This window comes from Halichoerus grypus, chromosome 6, assembly GCF_964656455.1.
Source record: "Halichoerus grypus chromosome 6, mHalGry1.hap1.1, whole genome shotgun sequence".
Taxonomy (NCBI): Eukaryota; Metazoa; Chordata; class Mammalia; order Carnivora; family Phocidae; genus Halichoerus; species Halichoerus grypus.
Window position 1 is genome coordinate 60,434,786 of NC_135717.1, and position 26,042 is coordinate 60,460,827.

A 26,042-nucleotide genomic window follows, 5' to 3' on the forward strand; every position below is an offset into this window, starting at 1 on the left:
GAACGCTTGAAGAAGCAGCTCCACTGTGTTTTAGAGCTTGTTTGACTTCAGTGTTTATTGACAGGTTAATTGTGCATTTAAGAAATGTATGAAGGTTCATATCCACCTCTAGATGATATATTGCTGTGATACCTTACAAAGGTGAAGTTTTTATAGGTTCTGTTCTCTCAAACTTAATTTTTGTTGTTTATTCTGTATTATTCTGCCTTTACCAACATTAGGGAGAAAAAAAAACCCTAAATGAAAACATCCACTTTTAAGTCTGATATTCAAATAACTGAGTGGGCATTAGCCTGACTTTTTTCCTACACAACTAACTCTTTTAGAAGGGGCCAAGTGCCTAGGGATTTGGTAGAGTTACTTTACAACTAGAGTTCTTTTAAAAACTTCTCTATGGTCATAAGCAGAATATAGGAGTGAACTGTTATCAACAGGGGAAATTTCAAGCTGAAATGTCATTTTAACCTTGTTAATATTTTAATATGGTCTGTGAATCTACTTAGGAAACACTAAATTTCCTTGATTTGCTTTGAATTTGAATACTGCCATGGTAGAGACCTGCATATCTTTCTAGATGTTTTAGCATAATAACTTATTCTAAATTTGCTGAGGGTTGTTGGACTCAGTCACCTAAACACATTTTTTTTTCAAAGTGGCTTAAATTTACCTCAATAATTGAATAATTATTCAATTTATTCTTACTCTACTTGCCTTTGGGTCCATCTTGTAAAATAATTAATACTTCTCTTAGGCGTTACTAAAGTATTAGAATAAGTGTCATATAACATCTTGAGTGGAAGTGGTTCCTTTCAATTATTAATCTAGAGAAGGGAAAAAAAAGTCTAAGATATATATTAGAAGTTTATTATGGCAATATGAACTTACAATATTTATTAAATATTTTTATCTTGATCTAACCTAACACCTGTTTTCACATGTTGAGTAGATGATATGATTTCAATGGGACACCATGAAGTTAAGTAACCAGTTTGTTTTATAATCTTTTTTTTTAAAGATTTTATTTTTATTTGAGAGAGAGAGTACAGCAGGGAGAGGCAGAGGGACAAGCAGACTCCCCGCTGAGGGAGGAGCCTGACGCGGGGCTCGATCCCAGGACCCTGAGATCATGACCTGAGCCAAAGTCAGAAGCTTGACCAACTGAGCTGCCCAGATGCCCCTATAATCATTTTTTCTTTTAACTTCTTATTTTAAATTAATTATAGATGTATATAGAAAAGTTGCAAAAGTAGTAGAGTTCACAGAAAGTTTTGAGTCTATAAAATGTCTGACATTATGTGTATGCTTTCCTCAGTGAGTCACCCCCCCCAACGCCATTCTCATTTACCCTTCTTCATTGCTACTAAGTAGTTGTAAATCTTTTCACTAAACTGGTGGGGGGTTCTTGGCCCTGAGGTGGCAACAGAGTTATCATGGGTTCCCAACATTAACCATTCTAAACATCATTTCAGAAGTATTGGCTAAGCAGTGTCAGACATTTGTGGATTCTTTATTAACTCATGTTACCACTTAAAATGTATTAATGACTTGAGTTTTAATGTAGAGTGGTTTAGATGTTTTAATACACCACAAAATGCTACCTGATAAAATTAATAACTTTTTTTTTTTTAAAGATTTTTTATTTATTTGACAGAGAGAGACACAGTGAGAGAGGGAACACAAGCAGGGGGAGTGGGAGAGGGAGAAGCAGGCTTCCCGCGGAGCAGGGAGCCCGATATGGGGCTCGATCCCAGGACCCTGGGATCATGACCTGAGCCGAAGGCAGACGCTTAACGACTGAGCCACCCAGGCGCCCCTAAAATTAATAACTTTTAATCTCTTTCCAAAGTTTCTGGTTTCAATAAATGCAATAATTTTTAAAAAACAAACTACCAGATAATTTTTACTCATTCAGGGAATTTGGGAAATTGGTCATTTAGGATAATGAAGAATATATTCCTATTTTAGGTTTTTATTTTATTACTAATTTTACTTTTGCCTGGCACCTTTGTAAAATAATACTTACCTTTTTTGGAATTATGCTAAAGATGATTTAGCTTCTTCTTGATGATAGTCATTATGCAAATCAGTTATTATGCAGTACTGCTTTGCATTTTGATCTTTTAGTATGGTGGGCTAATGTGTGATAGAATAACTAAGATAATTTGAAGACTACATCAAAAAATGTGAAGCTAATAAGGATAAATATAAAGCCCTTGCAGAAAGAGCCCTTCCTGAAAAAGTGTTTTTCTGAGGAGTAGGATCTTTTGATTCTTATCAAGAGACTAAGACAGCTCATAAAACTGATAATTGGAACTAAAAAAGTGGTCCAACTGGTACAATATTAGTTATGTTTCAACCATTATAGATGACTGCATGAAAAAGGAGAGTCAGAAGGCTGAGATACAGATGCTAAGGCATTTAAATGTCCATGTTCTTTGAGCACCACCGCTGCAGCACTCTGGAACATGCTTTCACTCTTGCTCATATTTTTCTCTTTCTTCTTAATACTGTTAGCTGTTGATTTCTGCTGCCAACAAGTGTCTCAAGAACTGACTTTTATTCCTCTAATTAATTTTCTACTTCTAATCTTTTATATGATTAGCTGATCTTTTTAGAATTATATCTAGAGTAAGAGCAAATTGGTTCTGCAAAGGGTATTTTTAAGTATATGGTATCTGAGATGTTTACACATGGGACTGGTAACATCTGGTCTTTCTGTTTGTCTGTTTGGTAATTTTTCTTACCTTAAGTTATTTTGCGAGTAGCCAAGATTTCCAGGTAGTTGACTTCTGGAGATGTAAAAAAATCTTAAGTATATTTCTGTTTATGAATTGTGTATTTTAGTATGCTGTACTACTAAATACATGGTATCTAGTATGATCTTGAGGTTAAAATTATGCCTTACCTTTTACTGAGGGCTAATGGATTGTTAAACAAGACTTTATAGTACAAATTTACTTTTTTTTTTTTTTTAAAGATTTTATTTATTTGTTAGAGAATGAGAGAGAGAGAGCACGAGAGGGGGGAGGGTCAGAGGGAGAAGCAGACTCCCTGCTGAGCAGGGAGCCCGATGTGGGACTTGATCCTGGGACTCTAGGATCATGACCCGAGCTGAAGGCAGTTGCCAACCAACTGAGCCACTCAGGCGCCCCAAATAGTACAAACTTACTTTCTGTACACATCTTTAAGAAGAGGAAAAATGAAACCAAAAATTCACCAATTAAACTTAGACATGAAAGAATGAGCTAGAAAATATACCCTTTGAAACAACGGAAAAACAAGGGCAGGATTCTACATCACAGAGTATTTCTGTGAATTGTAAAGTCCAATTTTCATGCCCAGTAAGTTGGCTAGAGGCCATATATAATGTCAGGGTCTGAGTCTTTCCAGAAACATAGTTTATTTTCTGTAATATTTTGCTCATTATAACCACTGTGTTGTCTTGGTCTCTTGTGTGCAGTTGTACATGTTGGTGTGTCCCCCATCTTTTGTTTTTGCTGTTACTCAGTTTCTTTATATTAGAAGTGCTTCAATCCTTTGAAATTATTTTCCAGAATTCTGTTCTGATATAACTGTACAGTGATTTCATTTTTATAAAGCTTAAGTTGATTTCACTCATGAAAAAGAATATGAAGTCTACTTTAAAGATTTGTGGTTCTGTTAAATCTGAAAAGTATTTCAGACTAGTAATAGCCTTCTTTGAGTAACAGTATTTTGTGTACAAGAGATTTGCTCTCAAAATGCCACATTTTAAGGTTATAATATTCTTAGAAAGTGGGAGAAAGTATTCACATCAAAGAAGGCATTTTTATTACATTGGATTACGCAAGACTTTGGCCAGCCTCCTTAGCTTCATCTGTTTAAGGGTTCATTTTCGCTTGTTTGGCACAAGTCCCAGTAGAGGCCTTCAGAATTGTGGTTAGCAACATGAATGAATTACAAACTTTGGACCAGCTCTCCAGTTAGTGGAACTGGCTTCCTGCCAAAAAGACAGTGCCTTATATGGGGTCAGGGCAAAGCTGTGATTCGTTGAGCTCTGCATTGTATAGAAAACATACTTGTGATGCCTGTTTGCTTTCTTTTAAAATAAAAACAAAACAAAACAGAAAAAGCAGCAGGCTTCCAAGTCTATCAAAATAGGAAGTAACAGAATAGTGTGCAGGTTTTACTAATGACAGAGTTAAGCAATGGAAATATAGCTCTGTATAGTTAAAATAGTAAAAGTAGAAATTGGACCTTTTGACCTCCTTCACCAGCCTGTGATGTAAGAGACTGAAGCATTTGTTAGACATCTGTTGTCTACCTGCCCTTATTTTGTAAATGGTTTAATAAGATTAAATAATTAGTCATATGTTCACATGGTTACCATGCCGTTGGGTTTTGTTAGTGAGTAGATATTCTGAAATTAAAGCAAGCATAACCTTGTGCCAGTCTTCATTTTTTTTTTAATTTGGAATTATGTGACTTTTCAAAAATTGAAATGTTGGAATGGTAAAACAAGTAAGAATGAAATTTGCTCTTCAGAAAGTCAGGAATGTTTGCTTATATTTTTAGGTTGGAAAAAATAGTTGCTAGGTCTATTAGGGGGAAAAACATTAAGATATTTTCAAGTATAATTCATTTATCTTTGTAATTCTTTTCATTTAGGCAAATACCCTATCTGGATCTTCTCTTAGTCAGGCACCATCTCATATGTATGGCAGTAGATTAAATCCAAGTTCATCAATGGCAGCTCTTATAGTTCAGTCTGAAAATAATCAAACAGGTAAGTTTTCAAGAATTTTTAAATTCTTGCCCCAATGTAATTCCCCCACCCCCACCATTGGCTCATTTTATTTGAAAAGTCTAAAGGTGTGGTTAATATAGGATTGTGCTGCAACCCCCCCACCTTAACCAAAAGAGTCACAGTTGGAAGTAAATAGTGCGCTGTGCTGCAAAATAGTGATGTGCTTTTTTTACTGTCTGAAATGTAAATGTTTAAGCAGAGCCATCAGCAGGCAGGAATGCAACAATGTCTCCTGTGACTTTTGTGATTGATGTGTTCAGTTCTCAGTTCTGTGCAATGAAAGTAACATAACACTGGGCTTTTCTGTGAATAGCCTAAACCTTTATTTGCATAATTCATGAAATTGCATTACACAAACTTGGTTAAAAAAAATCCTGTTAGAGAATTTCTACAGTGTTTAGTAATCCTGTGAATTTTTACCAGTTGACATTTTGTAGCATTTGCCTCTTGTACTGTTTTAATGAGCCACTGGATTTGCTTTGTTTCATTCCATCCTTAAGGATTGTTGACATGTCCAAGTAGTCATGCCTGTTTGGGGGAAGGGAATGGGTTTAGCAGTTCACCAAGAATGGATCAGTCATGTCTTTACCCTTTAAGGGTCAGAGGTTACCTGACTCAGAATAAGGGGAGGACAATCTTGAAAGAGGCCAGATAGGGTGCTTTTAGAAGGAACTGACTGTAGGAGAAATACAAGTTACTTTTCAAGCAGAGATATTCGGTGTTACCTAAGAATTATTTTGAAGAAATTAATTTTTTCCTTTCTAAGTACAGAATATTCCTACTTGTTTTTGTCAACTTAAATTTTTAATGTTTAATTTTATTCTTGGTGTGAGGATCCATGTAATATATATAATTTTAGTTATGGTGTGTGGCTGTGTAATACATTATGCATTTTATGACTTGTCTTGGGATGCAAAGTGTTAAAAAATACAAAGCATAAGGATTTGCTGTGATAAGCATACAGATTAGCTGTCCACAGCTGTGATTCATTACTTTAACCGTAGAAATTAAAAGTGGCTGAGGGGAGGGTACTGCAAATGCAAACCACGCTTCTGTGCTGTAAAATTGAAAGGAATGAAAGAACGGAACATAATCCATGGCCTTCTACACCCACAAAAACGTGTAGGGACAACGCCTTACATGCCACAGTTCAGCAATTCTGAACTAGCAACATACTAGATCTTCTACTTTCGTAGTAACTGCAAAGATAGTGGTAAAGGTTTTATGTATGTTTTAGGAAAAATCAGGGCAAGAGCTTAAAACCTCTTATCTAGTGAGAGTCACTTTATCAGCTATGAAATATTTACACTGCAGATCAAGATCTTGGAGACAATAGCCGCAGCCTTGTTGGCAGAGGAAGCTCACCCCGAGGAAGTCTCTCACCACGGTAAGCATTATTTACTCTGCAGAGTGTCGGCAAAGGAAACATTTTGAGATTTGGAAACTTCTTTATCTCCTATTAGAGCGTACATTTGTGAGGCTGTAAAAGCATTCTGTAGATAAGAAGCATGTCTGGACTGTCAAGAAAAATGATTCTAAATTAATTTGAATATTAAACACATGGTTAGATTTCTAAGCTTTTAAGAAGACATCCCTTTTCTTAGATTTCCAGTCGGTTTCAACTCTCTTGTTTTTATCATTTGTATATTTAGCTGCTGGTACTATTAAGTACATTAATTTGGCTCATTCTTTTTGGTCATGAAATAGTCTTTAAACCTCTTAAAGCAACAAGACTCAAGGCTTTCAACTTTGGGTTCCAGTTTTAGCTCTGTTGTGGGCAGTGCACTTAACCCTTTCATCTCTAGTTCCTAGTTCTTGGGGCTCATTTCTAAAATCCCTCTAGTTCTTGAGGCACCTGGTTGGCTCAGTCAGAAGAGCATTCAACTCTTGATCTTGGGGTTCGTAAATTGGAGTGCCACATTAGGTGTAGAGATTACTAAGAAAAAAAAAACCTTTGGGAAAAAAAAATCCCTCTAGTTCCTAAAATTGAATCTAAGTATAACAAATTATTACATTGTTCTTTGAAATGGTCGTAGATACTATATGGTAGAATCTAGGTACCTTGCGTAATGTATGTAAGGTTATTCCTGTTAGCAGAGTTCTTACCAGAGTTCTATGGAAAGGGTTGAATTTCTCTGAGCACAGTCTAAGTGCCCCACATCTTCTGTTCTCAGTGGGGGAGTATGGCAGAAGGGAATATTGTATCAATTTATAGAAAACGATGGAACTTTAGGCTGTGGCTCTCTTTTTATTAATTGTATTCTACTTTCAACTTCTATATCTTCTTTCAGTTTGTTTTCTCTCTGCTTTCTAATTTTGTAAACTCTGCCTCAAGCATGGTTAGACTGGGTGAGAATGGAGAACAGAAGTAGGTAAAAGCCCATTCTGGAGTCTTTTTTCAACTGTGGGAAATGAACATTTTTCAGCTATGGGAACTTAAAAATTCTATTAAAAATAAAGATTTTTATGCGAGGATACCATGAATATCTGTTGTTATATTGCTGATATATTGGTAATGTCTTAAGGAACATCAGTAACCTCTAATTTTGCTATTTTCTAGTGGTACATCCAGTAGAGTCTTTTCCTATAAAATTCCTGGGTGACCTAAAAGTAGTATTATTTTTCCTAATTGAACTCTGGAGGAAATGAAATATTCCTTCTTTTTCAACTAGGAATCTGAAGCACACACTGATAACATCAACTGACCTAATCTATAACTTTATGCTGTGATTATTTCTGTACTATTTTATTCCACTTTTTGAAGAAGAAAACTAATGGGCTTTTGCTCATATGTTTAGTGGAGGAAGCATTTCTGTGTTCCATTCTTAAACTTAAAATATCCTGGAAGCTACCCAGAAATTTTGCAACATCCCTCAGTGCTATTTTGCTTAGCATAGTTCTTAGTTTTTCATTAGCTAAGTGGATAAAACATTTAAAACAAAAAATTTTACCGAATTATAGCATATATTTCCAACTTTATATTACCCTTTAAAAACAGCCTGAAATGTAATAACCTAAATTCTCCTAGCATAATGTACTATTTGGAGAGGATGGTCAACTGTATGGAGCACGTGATGTTCACGTGTAGAATAAAAAAACCTCATTTGTTTAACTTGTTGAAAGAGATTTGGTAAAGAAGCACACTGAGGCAGTGGCAGAACACTAGTGGATTGTTAGAAGACCCGAGCTGCGCCCAGCTCTGCCCTTTACCAGCAGCGTGTCTTTGCCCAAGTCACTAAAACTGCATCGTGTTTCCTCATATAGAAATGGACCCAATAAGCCAGGTTTTGACTTCTCAGTAGGTTGTTACAAAGATCATATGAGATAATTATGTGGAAACACTTTGGAAAGGCTAAAGCCCTTTACTAATGTATTGTGTTAGTGTGGAGGCTGGAGAGCAGAAGTGACCACCTTTACTAATTTAAAACAAAAAATGGATGAGAGAACATTACATGTTCATCTTAATATAAGTAATATTTGTTTTGGAAGACTTTTGATTAAGTTAGTACCACTTGAAGTACAGATCCAAGGCATTTTAGAAAAATTTGTATAAAGGGTTCAAATAAAAATTACTGTGGTCTTGCTAATGCTCCTTAATCCTGTAAATACTAGAAAATCCGTATTTTTTATTTTATAACAAAAGGCTCCTTCAAAATTATTAAAAATTTCTTTTTACTGGTATTTGAGATTCTGTTGGTTGTAAATTAAAATGTTTTCTACATTATAATTGTACAATGTTACTCTGATATTTTATATATTAAAGCAGAATGGTGGAACTCTTCTCTTCTGGCTAATTATTTTAAAGTTTTCTAATACTATCTTTCCCCCTTTTGTCTAAAGCTGTATCAGTTCTTTTACAGCCTATTTCAGAGATTATTGGGGGGGGTGTTTATATTTTCTAGTGGTTTTTAATTACTGAGTATAGCCAGCTATTCCCCTGATTTTATAATTTGGGGAGGAAGAATGGTAATTACTCAGTTTTAGGGTGGATTATGGTTTTATCATTCTTCCAGCATAGGCATCCTGGAGTTAGAAGACTTACAGGGAAAGGGTCAGCATAAGGTAAGAAATGTGAATGCACCCTCTTTCTCTTTAACCTGAAAATTAATATTTTCAACAGATCTCCTGTAAGCAGTTTACAAATTCGCTATGATCAACCGGTCAACAGCAGTTTGGAAAATCTGCCTCCAGTAGCAGCCAGCATAGAACAGCTTTTGGAGAGACAGTGGAGTGAAGGACAGCAGTTTTTATTAGAACAGGGTACTCCTAGTGACAGTAAGTATTCTTTTCATGTCTTTAAAAGATGGACGGACAGACAGATGGATAGATGTGGCAGTCACACTTTATCAGTAGCAGTGAAATTACAAAATATGTTTTATAAAATACGGCAAGAAAATGTAGTGTAATGGTTTAATAGAACAGATTCTACAGTTTTACCACTGGATTTGAATCTTATCTTTACCTGTTATTAATGATAGGATCTTGGGCAAGTTTCTTAATGTGTGCATTAGCTCCCATTTGTAGACTGGGAATAATAATGTACCTGTATCATAGTGTTGTTTTGAGTATTAAATGGCATAAAAACTGTGAAGAACATTGCCTAGCTCATAGTAAGCACTGATCTGTTCAGTGGTTATTGTTACTGTTTTGAATTATTTTAATATTGGTACTTTGTTCTTACCAATTTTTAAATTTTACTAAAATACATGAGTTATATCTTAGCTTAATTGTTTGAAGAAAACTTGGCTTACCTCTGGAGAATTCATTTTAAAAAAATGCATTTAGTCAGGGGAGCCTGGGTGGCTCAGGCCATTGAGTGTCCAACTCTTGGTTTCAGCTCAGGTCATGATCTCAGGGTCGTGAGATCGAGCCCCACGTCAGGCTCCTCGCTCATTGGGGAGTCTGCTTGAGATTCTCTCTCCCTCTCCTTCTCCTTCTCTCCCCCTAGAAATAATTTTGAAAAAAGTAAAAATAAAAATGCTTATAGTCAAATACATTCAACCGTCTTCTTAATTTTATAATTTGGATGAGAAAATAAGAATTACTAAATTTATATATATTTTGTATTATTTATTAAATTATGTAATATATGTATTTTATATACATATTTAGTATTTTTCAGTGTTAAGTATTAGGGAGGATCCTGGGTGAAAAATGCTAAAAAAGCAAAGTTACTATAAGTGGCAGTTAGCTGGGGAAGTGGCCTCATGTTAAGGATATACATTTTTAGGGAAAAAATAGTTTTTATCGTTTTAGGATGTAGGCTTTTACTGCTTTATTGTATCAAAACAAAACATTTTGCTTATTGTTAGTAGACAAGTGCTGTAAATTGATATTTTCGTTTTTTTGTGTGTGTGTTGTTTTGTTTTGTTTTGTTTTGTTTTATGAATGGTGCCTTGACGGAAAAATGCTAATTGTGAGGAAATTCATGCCAGGATAATCCTTTAAACATGATAGCTGGAGGACAGGTTTAGCTTAGTCTTATTGCATCTCATTTGGGTACACTGAGGGTTTCTTTGTAGCATCTTGAAGAGGAGGGATAAAAGTTAAATCCTTGGGAAATGACCATATATGTCTGTACCACTACACTTGTGTCTTTTAAAGGCCCTGAGGGCATGTTAAACAAATACAACTTTTTTTACTATGTGTACGTAGAACTTTTAAAGTGTCCGTCACCCTGGCATAACTACTCAGTGTTGTCAGTTGAGAGGTCTGAGTTGTGGAAGGAATTGAAACTGTATTTGAGGTGATGAGGCAGGACAGAAACCGCCTGCTCGCAGACGATCGGCTTTTCTCTGGGAGCTGGGAGTGGGGGTTGTGGTGCGTGCACACTGCTCCCTGCTGGCGGATGTGTGGATCAGCATGCCGAGCGCTGGGGCTGGGAGGCTTCTCACCCTGGGTCTGGTGACACGCTTAGCTTAGCCAAGCAGCACACAGAAACTTGTGCCTTTATTGTGGTGAAGGCTACTGGTGTGATTCTTTCCCATTTTAAATATGATTTTAATGAAAAATTATGGCAGGCACTTTGAATTTTTAATTAGGTTTTTATTTTGGTGAAAATAAGATGTCATCATTTTTCTTTGAGAATGGAAACTACCTAGACCAGATGGGTGGGTTTTTTTGATAGGTGGTAACAAAGTTCCCAGAAGGTACATCTAGGAACAGTATCCCTTTATGCTTATATATACACATAATATATTGTGGTCTATTTATATCTATGTATAAATTTAGAAATAAAACCTAGTAATTTGAGGATGCTTTACAGAATTTCTACTTTCCTATTTTAACTTATTTTTAAAGTTACTGACACTTCGGTCTCTAAAATACTTAGTCCTGTGTGGGAACTTGTCTTTATTAAAACCATCCAAATGTTTGCTAGTTTTAGGAATGCTAAAGTCATTACACCAACTTCAAGTTGAAAATCGGAGATTGGAAGAGCAGATTAAAAACTTGACAGCCAAAAAGGAACGTCTTCAGTTATTGAATGCACAGCTCTCAGTGCCTTTTCCAACAATAACAACAAATCCTAGTCCATCTCATCAAATGCATGCATTTTCAGCACAGAATGGTAAGTGTGAAAATACTTATTGCATATCTAAGGAAAGTAGGATCGACTTTCAGTATCTTTTTCATAATAAGTGAATAATAACTGGTTACCAGTTATATGAAGAAGTAGAAAAGGAATGATAGGTTATTTTCAAAGAACATGAAGAATCTGTTAAGTGATCAACTTGAATTTGCTCTAACTTCTTTAGTACGTAATTTAATTATAATAGTTATTTAAATGCGTAATGATCTCTTTATTGATTTAAAGCCATAGTATTCAATAGAGTTATAGATTTTTCCCTTTAAACTGGTATTAGGCATAGCAAGACTTAATATTTAAGTGTTTTTAATGTGGGCTTCAAGATAAGCTTTTAGATAAGCCTTTAATCTTACACATAATGTCATTTAACAGGGTAAATAGGCTTCTTTTTGTCTTTTATTATTCTAGCTCCTACCACTGATTCCTTGAACAGCAGTAAGAGCCCTCATCTAGGAAACAGCTTTTTACCTGATAATTCTCTTCCTGTATTAAATCAGGTAATTTCGGTGTGGTTAGTTTCATTTCTATGTTTTTCTTACGAACAATAGTATATCACATTAAAAGGTTTAAGATGATTTTAAACAGTTTTGCTGTGTTCTTTCTAACTTAAGTTCCTATTCTTTCTTACGTTAGGACTTAACCTCCAGTGGACAAAGCACCAGCAGCTCTTCTGCTCTTTCTACCCCACCTCCTGCTGGGCAGAGTCCAGCTCAGCCTGGCTCCGGCGTTAGTGGAGTTCAGCAGGTCAATGGTGTGACAGTGGGGGCCCTGGCTAGTGGAATGCAGACTGTAACATCCACCATTCCTACAGTGCCTGGAGTGGGTGGAATAATTGGAGCTTTGCCAGGTAACCAACTGGCAATTAATGGCATTGTAGGAGCTTTAAATGGGGTTATTCAGACCCCTGTCACAATATCCCAGAACCCTACCCCCCTCACCCACACAACTGTACCACCTAATGCAACACATCCAATGCCAGCTACACTGACTAACAGGTAAGAAACGCACGTAATAGATTTTGGGTTCTTTAGTGCAACGTATAGTACCAGCATTGTCCATGCTTTCAAATTGGGGTTTTTAATGGGCTTCTTGTAGATGAATCAACAAGAAATGAAAATCTAGCAAACTTCTAGATTAAGTGTATTATTCTGAGAGCCATTTATTTTTGAAATTTAAGTAATTCAGATTAAAACAAAATTAAATCACTTTTAGTAATAAAGCATTAAATATGTTATGTGCTTAAAATTTCATTCTTGATCTGTGTTATCTCCCCTTGTATATTGCCTTCATGTATCATAAATTTTGAAGAAAATATTGTAATGACGATCGCATATGAATGAATATTGATTTCTTAAAATTCAGCTATGCAATTTTGCTAGTTTTATAATTAAAGATTTTGATATAGGATGTAGGCCTAGATCAAATTATCTTGAATTTCCTGTGAGTGAAACTGTTTCATGGTACTGGAGTTTCATTTGACTGTTTGTTCAAAATAAGGGGACTAAAGCCATGTTGTTACTGAACATACATTTGAGGAATAAATCGTTTTAAATGGATTTGCAGTGGATACTAGTAAACTATTTTTCTGGCTCCCTTTTCTTTGGTGTTTAATTTTACTCTCCATTGGGACCATTAAAAAAGGTTAGGTAAAGTCAATTAGTAGATGAGATTTTTCCTTGTTCTACATATATGCTATTTAGTGTGGGTTAAATTATCCTCAAATAATTAAAAATTATTACGTGCGTGTTATAAACACATTTAAATTTCTATTCCATAAAGTACTGAGTGCCTTCTTGGTTTATAATAAAAAGGAAAACAAAACATTTCTTGACAATATGAATTCTTATTTACCTGTATATACACGAGAGAGAAAAAAGAAATTTGTACGTGATTGTTATCAGAAAGTATTATATTTAAAGATTTGACTTGTTAACTCATTAAACACCAAATTGAAAAGTTGTTTTTCATTTTACATTTTAAGAAACATTAAAGATATATAGTAGAAAGTAAGAATTTTAATCGTTTTTCAGTGCCTCAGGACTAGGATTACTTTCTGACCAGCAAAGACAAATATTTCTTCACCAACAACAATTTCAGCAGTTGTTAAATTCTCAACAGCTCACGCCAGTAAGTTCTTCCTTTTGATAATATTTGATTTTTATTAGGAGCAAGTGTTCTAGGCTGTAATAGGCATTCAGCATGGGTACAGACTTACCCATTTTGTGAAATAGCATTATCGGATGCATAGCCCCAAAAATAGTTTGTCTTGCCATTTAGTATAGTCCGCGATACCTATAGTGACATTATATTGATTCATTTACAAATTTTAGAACATACACTGTGAGGCTCTTGTAGACTCTGGTAATGTGGTGCTGAATAAGACTTTGTATTTTCATGGGGTTTCATTCCGACAGTGGAGGTGGACAATAAACAAATGTGTGGGTGTAGTGATCGGCACTGAAAAGAAAAATGAGGGGGAGGATAAAGGGATAGAGGAACAGTGGGACGGGGGCCTCATTTTAGATAGCAGAGTCTTTCCTCTTTGAGTAGGTGACTTTTGAACACAGACCTGAATAAAAGTTGAAGGAATGTGCATTTTCGACACGGGGGAATGAATGGAAGAGCAGCATTGAACAAGACCGCATGTGTTTGTTTTGAGTACTGGAAAGAAGGCCGGCATGACTGCAGAATAAGGGAGAGGCTGGTGCAGGGGAGAGAAAGTCACGGGTGGGCCTTGTTTGGCTGTCTGTGGCAGGAAATTTAGATTTTGCATATGGTGAAAAGCCATTAGTGATTTTTTTTTTAAGTTTTCTATTGTGGAAACTTTCAAATGTATCAAAATAGTATATAGTATACTAGTTTTAATAATTACCTCAACTTTAAAAATCTTGTTTCATATATCCTCACTTTTTCTTTCAGGGTTATTTTAAATAATTAGTTGGAAGATTTGAACAGAATAGTGACATGATAACAATTCACATTTTTTAAAGATTAACTTAGTTGTTGTATGGGAAATTGTATGTGTTGGGAGGGGAGATAGTAGCAAAAGGAGAAACAGGGAGGCTATTGGAGTAGTCCAGGTAGAAGATGTGGTATCTTAAATAGCAGGATCAATGTGGGGGAAAACCATCTGGGATTGTGTATTTTGAAGATAAAACCAACAAGACTTGTTTGTCAGATGTTGAAGGTAAAGAAGAGTCCTGTTTTAAACAATGGGATGTTGAATTTTACTGAGATTTGGAGGACCTGGAGGAACAGCCGGTTTTGGAGAGAAAGCAGTTCTGTTACAGACGTACTAAGGTGGAGATGTCTATTTAGATGTTCAAGTGAGATGTAGACCAGACAGTTGTGTGAGTCTGGAGTCCCGGAAAAGGATTCAGTTGAAATACACATTTGGGGTCATCGCTGCATGTATGATACTTAGATTTACAAGATTTTATGAGATCAGTAGGGAATGAGGACTAATGTCTGAGGACTGAGCCCTGGATATCCTGGAAGAGGAACGCAATCCTAGTAGAGGATGTGGGAAAAAAGTGACCAGTGAGTTAAGAGAGGAACTGAGAGTGGTGTCCTTGGCTCCATGTGAAGCAAGTGTATCAACAAAGGAAGGACTCGGCTGTATAAAAATGCTTCTGGGAGGACAAGTAAATTGACCGTTGAATTTGGCTGTCTGGAGGTTTTGACAATTGTGGTGAGAAGTAAAAACCTCCTCGAATGGTTCCAAAGAAAATGACAGGAGAAGAAGTGAAGATGGAATATTGGTAGCTCCAGACACTTCACTCTAAAAAAGCAGAGAAATGAGCAGCTAATGGAAAAAGACATGGTCTAAGGGGGAAGTTTCTATTCACTTTGAATATGACAGCATATGTATATGTTGGTGGGAGCAGGAGAGGGGAAGGATGACAGCAGCAAAGTTCTTCAGAGGGACGGAGAGGGAGGGGAGTGGCGAGCAGCATCCCACTGTATGAAGAGGGCAGGCAGAGCAGCTGTCAGAGGGTTTTTATGACAGGAGTTTGAGGAAACCCACTTTCAATGTTTTCAATTTTTAAAATTAGAATTAAGGGCATCAGGGGCACCTGGGTGGCTCCGTTGGTTAAGCATCTGCCTTCAGCTCAGTTCATGATCTCAGGGTCCTGGGATTGAGTCCCACTTCGATCGGGCTTCCTGCTCAGTCGGGCGTCTGCTTCCCCCTCTCCCTTTGTCCCTCCCCCTGCTTGTGCTCTCTCTCTTTCTCAAATAAATAAACAAAATCTTAAAAAAAAAAAGAAAGGCATCAGCTGAGGGGGCTAAGAATATTGGTGGTCAGATGAGAGAAAAAAATGTGGAATTAGGTATCTTGGAGAAGAGAGGAAGAATTGACTAACCTGGCTGGTTCATTTAGTAGAGCGTGCGACTCTTGGGGTTGTAAGTTCGAGCCCCATGTGGGGTGTAGAGATTTACCTAAAAATAAAATCTTTAAAAAAAAAAAAAAAGATTGGAAGTGTGTGGCTCACATGCAGAGACATTCTGGCTGGCTTTGTGCAGTCATAAACTTAAAGCCAGATGGGTTGATGTATTTGTGCAACTCTCTCCAGCTCCATTTCCCTAGCGTACTTCGTTGAGTTAGACTACTTGGAAAATGCACTATTTAATTAGCTCAGAGTTTCAGCCTTTGTTTGTAATTTCTTTCTAAGTATTTACCCGGAGTGCCTGGCTGGCTCAGTCGGTGGAGTGTGCGACTCCTGATCTTGGGGTTGTGAGGTGGAGCCCCACGTTGGGTGTAGAAATTACTTAAAAAAACCTTTAGGGTGCCTGGGTGGCTCGGTTGGTTAAGCGTCTGCCTTTGGCTCAGGTCAAGATCCCAGAGTGCTGGGATTGGGCCTCGCATTGGGCTCTCTGCTCAGTGGGGAGTCTGCTTCTCCCCCCCACCCCTCCTCTCTGCTCATGCTCTCTCTCTAGGTCTCTCCCCCCCCAAAATAAATAATCTTTAAAAAAATAAAATTTTTATATATAAGTAAATAAAATGTATGTGCCCATTTTTTTGCTTTAGTCAAAAATATATTGAAAATACTAATTTTGATTGTGGATCATTGTTTTCAGTTACTGTTCTTACAATGGTATAAAGATAGACTGTATATAAATTCTTTAATGCTTACACTAAAATGTGATCTTGTTTTCTTATCTCTCATCTTAATACGAAGTACTAAAATTCTGTTTATTTGGGGTCCTTCCTCTTAATCAAGATTATTATTAGTAATAGTACATGTAGATGACTCATTTCTAGAACATGGTTCATTAAGGGGGTTTTAGCACACATTGTTGCTCAGAGACCACAAGAACTGAAGTTGTTTAAATTCTGTCTTTTCTTTGTCAGCCAAGATTGTGGGGTGAACTTTGTTCGTTTATAAGCAGCGCATTTTCTTCTAAGTCATCCTGACTTCTCCCATCTTAAGAAAAACCCTTGCTTGACCCTCCTCCCCCCACCAACTGCTACCCTGTTTTTCTGCTTGCTGTCTTCTCCCAGATGGCCTTCATACTGCTAAGTCCAGTAGACAGTTGTTGTTCTTCTTACTTGATCTGGCAAAAGCATTTGACAGAGTTGATCACTCCCTCCTCCTTGAAACACTTTCTTCCCTTAGCCTTCAGGAGCCCACATTACCGCGGTGTTCTTCCTGCATAACCATTCATTCCTCTCTTCCCCTCAACCTCTCACTTTCAGAGTAACCTAGCATTTTAGTGATCTCCTCCAGTCATAGAGCTTCGATTATCATTCTCCAGTCCAGCTTTAAATATGTGCGGATGTTACATCTTCAGCCCAGGCCTGTTTCTGGAATTTCAAACTTCTGTATCCAACTGCTTTCTTGATATCTCCACTTAGATATTTTAATAAGACATTTCAAGCATAACATGTCCAAAACTGAACTGCTAATCTGCAACAAATCTGCTCCACACGTAGTTTTGCCTACCTCTGCCAAAGGCAACACCGATTTATAGTTGCTCAAGCCCAAAACCTTGCAGTCATCCTTCACTCTCATCTGACGCCTCACACTGAATCCATCCAGAAGTCCCAAGTAAGATTGTGTCACTCCTCAGCTTAAAACCTTCCCCTGGTTTCCCGTATTACTTTGAGTAAAAGCCAAAGTGCTCACGGCCCACCACCATGAGGCCCGCATTCTCCCCTTGTCTCCTACTTGTTCACTTGTCCCCAGCCTGCCCCTGGTCTCCTTGATATTCCTTGATCACACTGGATATGCTCCCACATAGTCCCTTAGCACTGGCTGTTCCTTCTTCCTAGAAATCTCTTCCCTTTCCCCATATCCATATAGCGAATTCCCTCCTTGCCTCCAAGTCTTTGTTTGAGTGAGAACCACCCTGACCTATCTGAGATTTCCACCCCCCATACTGTCACCCACACATTGCTGTTTACCCTGATCCTTACCAATAATCATATCCTAACATTTTTGTTGGTCTCTCTGTCTTCCCCTCAGGCTGAGCACAGAAGGGCAGAGATTTTTTTCCCCACTCATATGTCTCAGAACAGTGCCTGGCACATAGTAAACACTCAAGAAATCAAATACATACTTGCTGCAAAGAATAGTCTCATAACTACACCAACGAAGCACTCTTTGTTGGCATGAATGAGAACTTTAAAAGTTATTTTTATGTTCCCAGAATTGGGAATGAGAATGGCCCACATTCTAAAGTCAGATTCAGATAACTTGTGACTTCTAAGTTGCCGTTGCCCTTAATTATCATGGATAACCCAATTTGAATAGAGGTCTCCTATATTTGTTTGCTCTGTTTTGAAAATAAGCCATTCACTAGTGATATTGACATTTTATAATAGATGGTTATTATCTAGTGCACTATATTTTTCCAGATAAGATAACTTGTTTTCTTTCTTAGTAGTATAAATGTGACTTATATTTAAATATCTAATATTAAAGTAAAGAAGAAAATAGAAAAGTCAGGCTTTACTGACTGCTGAATTCTGTGACTGGGAACTCATCTTCTCCCACATGTTTTTACCAAAGGAACAACATCAGGCCCTTCTGTATCAGTTAATGCAACAGCATCACCACCAGCAGCACCACCCACCTGAACTACAGCAGCTCCAGATCCCCGGGCCAACACAGATCCCGATTAACAACCTACTTGCAGGTCCTCAGGCGCCGCCACTTCACCCAGCCACCACCAACCCGTTCCTCACCATCCATGGCGATAACGCAAGCCAGAAAGTAACGGTAAGTATCTTTGCTTTATTATTAATCTAGGGAAATAATAAAAAGAATTTTATTGATTAATCAGAGATGACTGTCTCTTTAGCTTTTCTCTCTTATTTCAAAAAAAAAAAAAAAAAAATATATATATATATATATATATATTCCCCTGATAATTTCTTCTTAAAACCAGTTGTTTCAGCAGCTGGATATTGTAAACATGAAGGACCCAAGCCAATTTATATATCCCCTAAGTACATTAGTTTAAATTTGTGCATATGGTTTGAAGGACGTTTTATAATTCACCAAATTGGAAATGAAAATGTATTTTAGTTATAGTAAGTGGTATGGGACAGTCCATTCAAAAGATAATAGTTGGTACTTTTTGATGAACTTTTGTTCAGTTAATTTGTTTAATTATAGAACCAGTCTAGATAATTTTGGAATATTTTTATTACTTTGCTTTAAAGTACTTTGTAAAACTGAATCATATTTATAATGAAATTAATATATAAATTTTAGGGCACTCCAGTTACTCTGCCAGATTAATTTTGAAAAGAAAAGTGAATCATAATGATATTTGTAATGGAATTTAAATTTATTAATTTCATTTAAGCGATAGCCTTTTACCTTTTCAGTGTACCAGTTAAGGTAAATTAAAAATGGATGCAGGAACAGTGTACTGTACATATAGGAGCGCACATTTTAAGGCTGTTTCTTTCTATTAATTCTCCTCTTCAATTAGGTCTACTTTACTGGAGTATAAGTGTTTCCCCTAAATTCGAGTTCAGGGCAGAGAAGGATATTGGGATATAGAATGGAGACTGGACGTCAGGAAAAGGAAGAAGGGAAAGAATGAGGTGGGAGACTTGGCAAATCACAGTGTGAAAAGTCACAATGTTTGCTATTTCCCATTACTTTGAAAGCTTGCTGTTTACTGTGCTGTTAGTCTTCAGAAACTTTAGTTTGTATTGAGTAACAAGAGTTGGTTCAAAATGCAGGATTAATTGGTTTTCATCAACTCTTCAATGCCTTTGTTTGCCCCACTGTCTCTAACTTCCTAATTGTGAATACTCCTGTTGCTATCATAAACCTAGTCACCTCTCCAGTGTTTTACAGATGTGGGAAATTTCCATGAGTCTGTATTAATTTAGGGATTTTTTTATACCGTTTTTTCCTCTTTTTCAAATTTTTTCTTGCGTTAAAAAGCAAACTACAGGCATACCTTGGAGATAGTGCGGATTCAGGTCCACACTACTGCAATAAAGTAAATATTGTAATAAAGTGAGTCAGATGAATGTTTTTGTTTCCCAGTGCATATAAAAATTACGTTTACATTATACTGTAATCTGTCAAGTGTGCGATAGCATTATGTCTAAAGAAACAAAGCACATACCTTAATTTAAAAATGCTTTTTATTGCTAAAAAAAAATGCTAACCATCATCTGAGCTTTCAGTGAGTTGTAATCACTAATCATAGATCCCTGTAACAAATATAATAATGAAAGAGTTTGAAATATTACAAGAATGACTAACATGTGACATAGAGATAAGAATTGATCAAATGCTGTTGGAAAAGTAGTACCAATAGACTTGCTTGACACAAGATTGCCACCAACCTTCAGTTTGGGGGAAAATGTAATAAAGTGATGCTTAATAAAACGAGGTATTTTTACAAGCTACCTTCTCCTGAGTGATATAGTATGGAATGTGTTTTTTAATGGAAAACTACAATAATAAATAAGAAAAGAAGTAAGCACGATTAAGTACCTAATGGGAGAAAAACAAGGCTGGGAAATAATATTTATGAGTACCCCACTGTGTGCCAGGCATCTTTGTTAGATAACAATAGTATATGTGATTTCAGTCTTGAGGGACTTTAAAATTTTTTTTATAGATCAGTAAAAGCAGACTCAAAGAGGTTAAAGCTTAAGGGACAAATGGCACATGTGGGATCAGAACCCATGACTTTGTTAGTGCATAAAAATTCATTTTCCCCAATACTACATAATTACTACTGTGGACAAGTCAATTTGGGGGATGATTTCTACATCCATTCTCTATGAGTTCTGTCCTTTCAGATGGGCCCTTCTGTCTTCGTATACTGCTGAAGTTAATATAAAGCAACTGATAATGTTTACCAGTAAACTCATGTCTTTATATTGTGCTGAAAAGTAGTCATGCCAACTTGTAGAAACAAATGAAATCGCCATATATACCACCTTTTATCTCCGTTATAATTCCAATTTAAGAGACGATTACCACAAGTGTGGGCCACGCATTCATTTACCTAATGCCTTTGATTTTGTTTAACTGCAGAGACTTAGTGATAAAACTGGGCCTGTCACTCAAGAGAAAAGTTGACACTTGAGAAACCTCTGGATTGCCTCACCTGCTGCTCTAGCACTTCATCTGGCTGCCGTTGCAGCCCTCCTACACCCATGAAGAAATGCGACAAGAAGTGAACTGCACAACAAAGGATTAATTGCCACAAGGACTTGCTTGTAAGGCTTTGATTAATTTTCTTGTTGCTTTGTTGCACTGAAATGGAATTCCCATATATCCCCCATCCCTCAACCCAGATTTTTTTGAACTTTGAAAAAAAAAATTTAATAACTAACTTTTGTCAATGAAATAATTTACATGCAATGAATTTATCAACCTAAGAGGAATTTAATATAGTTGGTGCACAACTAATTTTGTTATAAATTGGAGAGACGAACAGCAAAACTAAAGACTTGTTCCATTTATAAACTTTGATTTTGTTGTACAAGTTAGAATATGAAGTACAATCTTTTGTTTGGGTTATAGTATGCTCGCTCTGTGAGTCAGATCTTAAGGCAGATTTTAAGGAACTGTCCAATATTGTCTATTGGAGTTTTATTGGTTAAGTATTGCAAATTAATAGGTCATCAACTGGTACTTGGCAATCTTTGTTATAAAAATTTCTTTATAATGGGATTTGGCCAGTTTTGGTAATCAAGTTAGGATGTAATGTCTGCTTCTGCTAAAGGTAATTTTCTTTTGCTAAATACTTTTTTTTTTTTAATAAAGTGCTAAGACCTACTCATATTTTAAAGTAACTACTCATATTTTGAGTTAAGTGAGTTCTAAGGCTGCTGGGGGAACCAGATCAATTCAAAGCGAAAGATTTCTTTCAGAAAGAGGGGCCGCTCTGGAAACTGCTGGTAGGGTTTGGCCTGAATCAAGTGCCTATTAGTACCTCCATTGTGTTGAAATGGCTCTAGACAGCTGAGCTTGCACTATCGTCAGTCCTTGTACGTACGTAGTAGGAATAGTCCTTGTTGCACCAGCAGCCTTCCCCATGGTTCTGCCTTTATTAAAAACTTTCTATGCCACTGTAGATAGCTCAGGCAAAACTATTACCTGGGTATTTATCCACTAATGAGTCACAAGGAAAATGAGTGGATTTGGTAAGATTTTTTTTTTTTTTTAAACAACTTCCCATTTACTGACAGTGATTTCAAACAAAACAACTACAGTTCCTGAAACAGGTGAAATTTGTATTTACAGTCCTTATACTTTGGGTAGCCACACTCCTGGTGTGACAGTATGGCAGAGTATAAATTGAACAATTGGGGATGTAATCATTGAACTGTTCTTAAATGCGTGAATTATTAGTGGAAAAGACCCAGCTGTAATTAGACCTCCACTGTGTACTTAGCTGGAAGAACATGTTAATTCTGCAATATGTCTCTTGGTTAAACATTGCACAGTTCTTACCTCATTTCTGTAAATAAGGTTTTGTGAATCTGTTTTGTATTGTGAAAAATTCATAAGATAACATTGATATTTTGATTTGTAATATTTCTAATTGGTAGATTTAATTGAAAAGTAAAATTAATTTATTTTTATATGTTCAGGGGAATTTTAAAGAAAGTCAAATCTTTTGTAGATAATTAAAAAAATCGGTGTGGTTTATTTTACTTATTTAACCCACTGGTTGTTATTCTGTAACAATTTGTATAAATGGTAAATTTTGAATGTGTTGTTATTTTACCTAGATGTAAAATTCCACATGTATTAAAGAAAATGTACAAAGTTTTTGTTAATAAAATTTAATAATGTTTATAACTCTGTGCCATTCCTTTTTCCAGTTTTATTAAGATATAATTGATATACAGTACCATGTAAGCTTAAGGTATACAATATAATGATTTGACTTATATGTATTGTGAAATGATCACCACAGTAAGTTTAGTTAACATCCATCATCTCGTGCAGATACGAAAAACAGGAGAATGAAAAAAAAGTCTTTCCTTTGTGATGAGAACTCTTAGTATTTACTCTCGTAACAACTTTCAAATTATCATACAGCAGTGTTAACTGCCTTAATACTGTACATTACATCCTAGTACTGATTTATTTTATAATTGGACATTTTTACCTTTTGACCACATTCATCCAATTCTCTCTCATCCCAGCCCTGCCCTCTGGTAATTGCAAATCTGATCATAGGGTAGCTCTATTTTTGACTTTTTGAGGACCCTCCATGCTATTTTCCACAGTGGCTGCACCAATTTATAATCCCACCAACCATGCACAAGGGTTTCCTTTTCTCCACTTCCTCACCAGCATTTGTTATCTCTTGTTTTCTTAATAATGGCCATTCTAACAGGTGTGAGGTGATATTTCATTGTGGTTTTCTTTTGCACTTCCCTGATGATTAGTGACGTTGAGCACCTTTTCATGTACCTGTTGGTCATGTATATCTTCTTGGGAAAAAACGTCTATTTTGGGTCCTTCGTCCATTTTTTAATTGGATTATTTGGGGGAGGGGTTATTTGTGTGTGTGTGTGTGTCTTCTTTTGAGTGGTGTAAGTTCTTTATGTATTTTGGATATTAACACCTTATCTGATATTTGGTTTGCAAATATTTTTACCCATTCCACAGGTTGTCTTTTCATTTTTTGCTGATGGTTTCTTTTGCTGTACAGAAAGTTTTTATTTTGATATGGTCTCACTTTTTAAAATTTTGTTTCTTGTACTTACTTTCAGTTTCATACCCCAAAAAATCATTGCCAAGACCCATGTCAGGGAGTTTTTGTCCTATGTTTTCCTCTAGGAGTTTTACAGTTTTGGGTCTTACATTTAATAAGTCTTTAGTTCATTTCAAGTTATTTTTTGTGAGTCGTGTAAGATAGGCATTCGGTTTCACTCTTTGACATGTGAATGTCCAATTTTCCTAGCACCGTTATTGAAGAGACTATCTTTTCTTCATCAAGTATTCTTGGCTTCTTGGCTCCTTTGTGAAATACTCATTGACCATATATGTTTGGTTTTATTTCTGGGCTCTTGATTCTGTTCCTTTGGTCTATGTATCTGTTTTTAGGCCAGCCATACTGTTTTGATGATTGTAAGCTTAAAAGATATCAGGAAGTATTATGCTTCCCACTTTGTTCTTTGTCAAGATTACTTTTGCTATTCTGGGTCCTTTATGGTTAAATATGGATTTTAGAATTGTTTTTTTTTTTTCTACCTCTGTAAAAAATGCCATTGGAATCTTGATACGGATTATACTGAATCTGTATGTGGCTTTGGGTAGTTTGGACATTTTAAGAATATTCTTCCAATCCATGAATATGGGATACCTTTCCATTTATTCCATCTTCTTGGAATTTCTTTCATCAGTGTCTTGTAGTTTACAGTGTAGAGAACTTTTACTTCCTTTGTTAAATTTATGCTTAACTATTTAGGTATAAATACTTAAGTTTTTGATGCTATTGTCAATAGGATCATTTTATTTATTTCTTTTTCAGATAATTCATTGTTACTGTATAGAAATGCTACTGACTTTTTTTTTTTTTTAGAGAGAGAGTATGTGTGCATGAAAGTGGGGGGGAGGGGCAGAGGAAGAGAGAGAATCTTAAGCAGGCTCCACACCCAGCGTGGAGCCCCATGGGGGGCTCGATCTCATGACCCTGAGATCATGACCTGAGCTTAAATCTAGAGTTAGATACTTAACCAACTGAGCCACCCTGGCACCCTGAAATGCTACTGATTTTTATATGTTAATTTCGTATCCTTTAACTTTACTGACTGATTTGATCTAATAGTTTTTGGTGGAATCTAGGATGCTCAATACTATGTTCAATAGGAGTGTTGAGAGTGGGCATCTTTGTCCTGTTCTTACTCTTAGAAGAAAAGCTTTCAACTTGTTGCTATTGATGATTTTCGATGTGGGCTTGTCATTTATGACCTTTATTAAGTTGAGATACACTTCTTCTGTACCGAATTAGTTGAGTTTTTATCATGAATGGATGTTAAATTTTGTCAAACGTTTTTTCTGCCTCATATGACCTTGAGATGGTCATATGATTTTTTTCTTTCATTCCATTAATGTGATGTTTCACATTGACTGATGTGTATATGTTGAACCATCCTAGGTGTAAATCCCACTGGATCATGATGAATGATTTTTTTTTTTTTTATGATGAATGATCCGCTGAATTAGGTTTGCTAGTATTTGCATCTATATTCATTAGGGATATTGGCCTGTAGTTGCATTTTCTTGTAGTGTCCTTTCTGGCTTTGGTAGCAGGGTGATGCTGGCCTCATAAAATGAATTTGAGAGCATTCCTTCCCCTTTAATTTTTTGGGGAAGAGTTTGAGAAGGATTGTTGTTAATTCTTTTAAATATTTGGTAAAATTCACCAGTGAAGCCATCTGGCCCTGGACTTTTCTTTGTTTTGAGATCTTTGATAATGAGTCAATCTTACCAGTAATTGGGCTCTTCAGGTTTTTTATTTCTTTCTAAGTCAGTCTTGGTAGATTTTATGTTTCTAAGAATTTTTCCATTTCTTCTAGGGTGTCCAGTTTGCTGGTTCATAATAGCTTTTACGATCCTTTGTATTTCTGTGGTGTCAGTTGTAATATTCTTTTCATTATAATTGTGTTGAATTGGGTCTCCTCTCTTTTTTCCTTGATTAGTCTAGCTAAAAGTTTGTCAGTTTCGTTTATCTTTTCAGAGAACCAGCTTGCAGTTTTGTTCATTTTTTCTCTTGCTTTCCTGTTCTCTGTTTCATTTATTTCTGCTCTAATCTTTATTAGTTCCTTCCTTCTGCTCACTTTGGGCTCAGTCTGTTCTTTTTCTAGTTCCTTGAGGCAGAGTTAGGTTGTTTATTTGAGATCTTTGTTTCTAATATAGCTGTTTATTGCTATTAGCTTACCTCTTAGAACTGCTTTTGCCGCATCCTATAAGTTTTGGTACGTTCTGTTTCCTTTTTTATTCCAAGCTGCTTTTTTTTTTTTTAAGTTTTATTTATTTATTTGACAGAGACACAGCGAGAGAGGGAACACAAACGGGGAGTGGGAGAGGGAGAAGCAGGCTCCCCGCTGAGCAGAGAGCCTGAGCTGCTTTCATCTCTCCTTTGGGGGTGCCTGGGTGGCTCAGGTGGTTAAGTGTCTGACTCTTGATCTCAGCTCAGTTCTTGATCTCGGTTGTGAGTTCA

General features: G+C 36.2%; 1 protein-coding gene across 13 annotated transcripts in view; it reads left to right on the forward strand.

Moving 5' to 3' along the window:
• MLLT10 (MLLT10 histone lysine methyltransferase DOT1L cofactor) overlaps positions 1–21,616 on the forward strand; it is a 224,957-nt gene extending 203,341 nt beyond the window's left edge. For 12 of the 13 annotated variants that reach the window (XM_078075209.1, XM_078075205.1, XM_078075208.1 and 9 more), the window contains 9 exons: positions 4,648–4,765; positions 6,101–6,173; positions 8,907–9,061; positions 11,166–11,354; positions 11,781–11,869; positions 12,006–12,367; positions 13,403–13,499; positions 18,386–18,595; positions 20,891–21,616. In XM_078075209.1, the coding sequence (XP_077931335.1) occupies positions 4,648–4,765; positions 6,101–6,173; positions 8,907–9,061; positions 11,166–11,354; positions 11,781–11,869; positions 12,006–12,367; positions 13,403–13,499; positions 18,386–18,595; positions 20,891–20,935 (1,338 nt within the window). In that variant the 3' untranslated portion in view covers positions 20,936–21,616. Of the gene's footprint in view, positions 1–4,647; positions 4,766–6,100; positions 6,174–8,906; positions 9,062–11,165; positions 11,355–11,780; positions 11,870–12,005; positions 12,368–13,402; positions 13,500–18,385; positions 18,596–20,890 lie in introns of those variants that run through there. The other variant, XM_078075214.1, reaches the window with a different exon arrangement.
• The last annotated feature ends 4,426 nt before the right edge of the window (positions 21,617–26,042 follow it).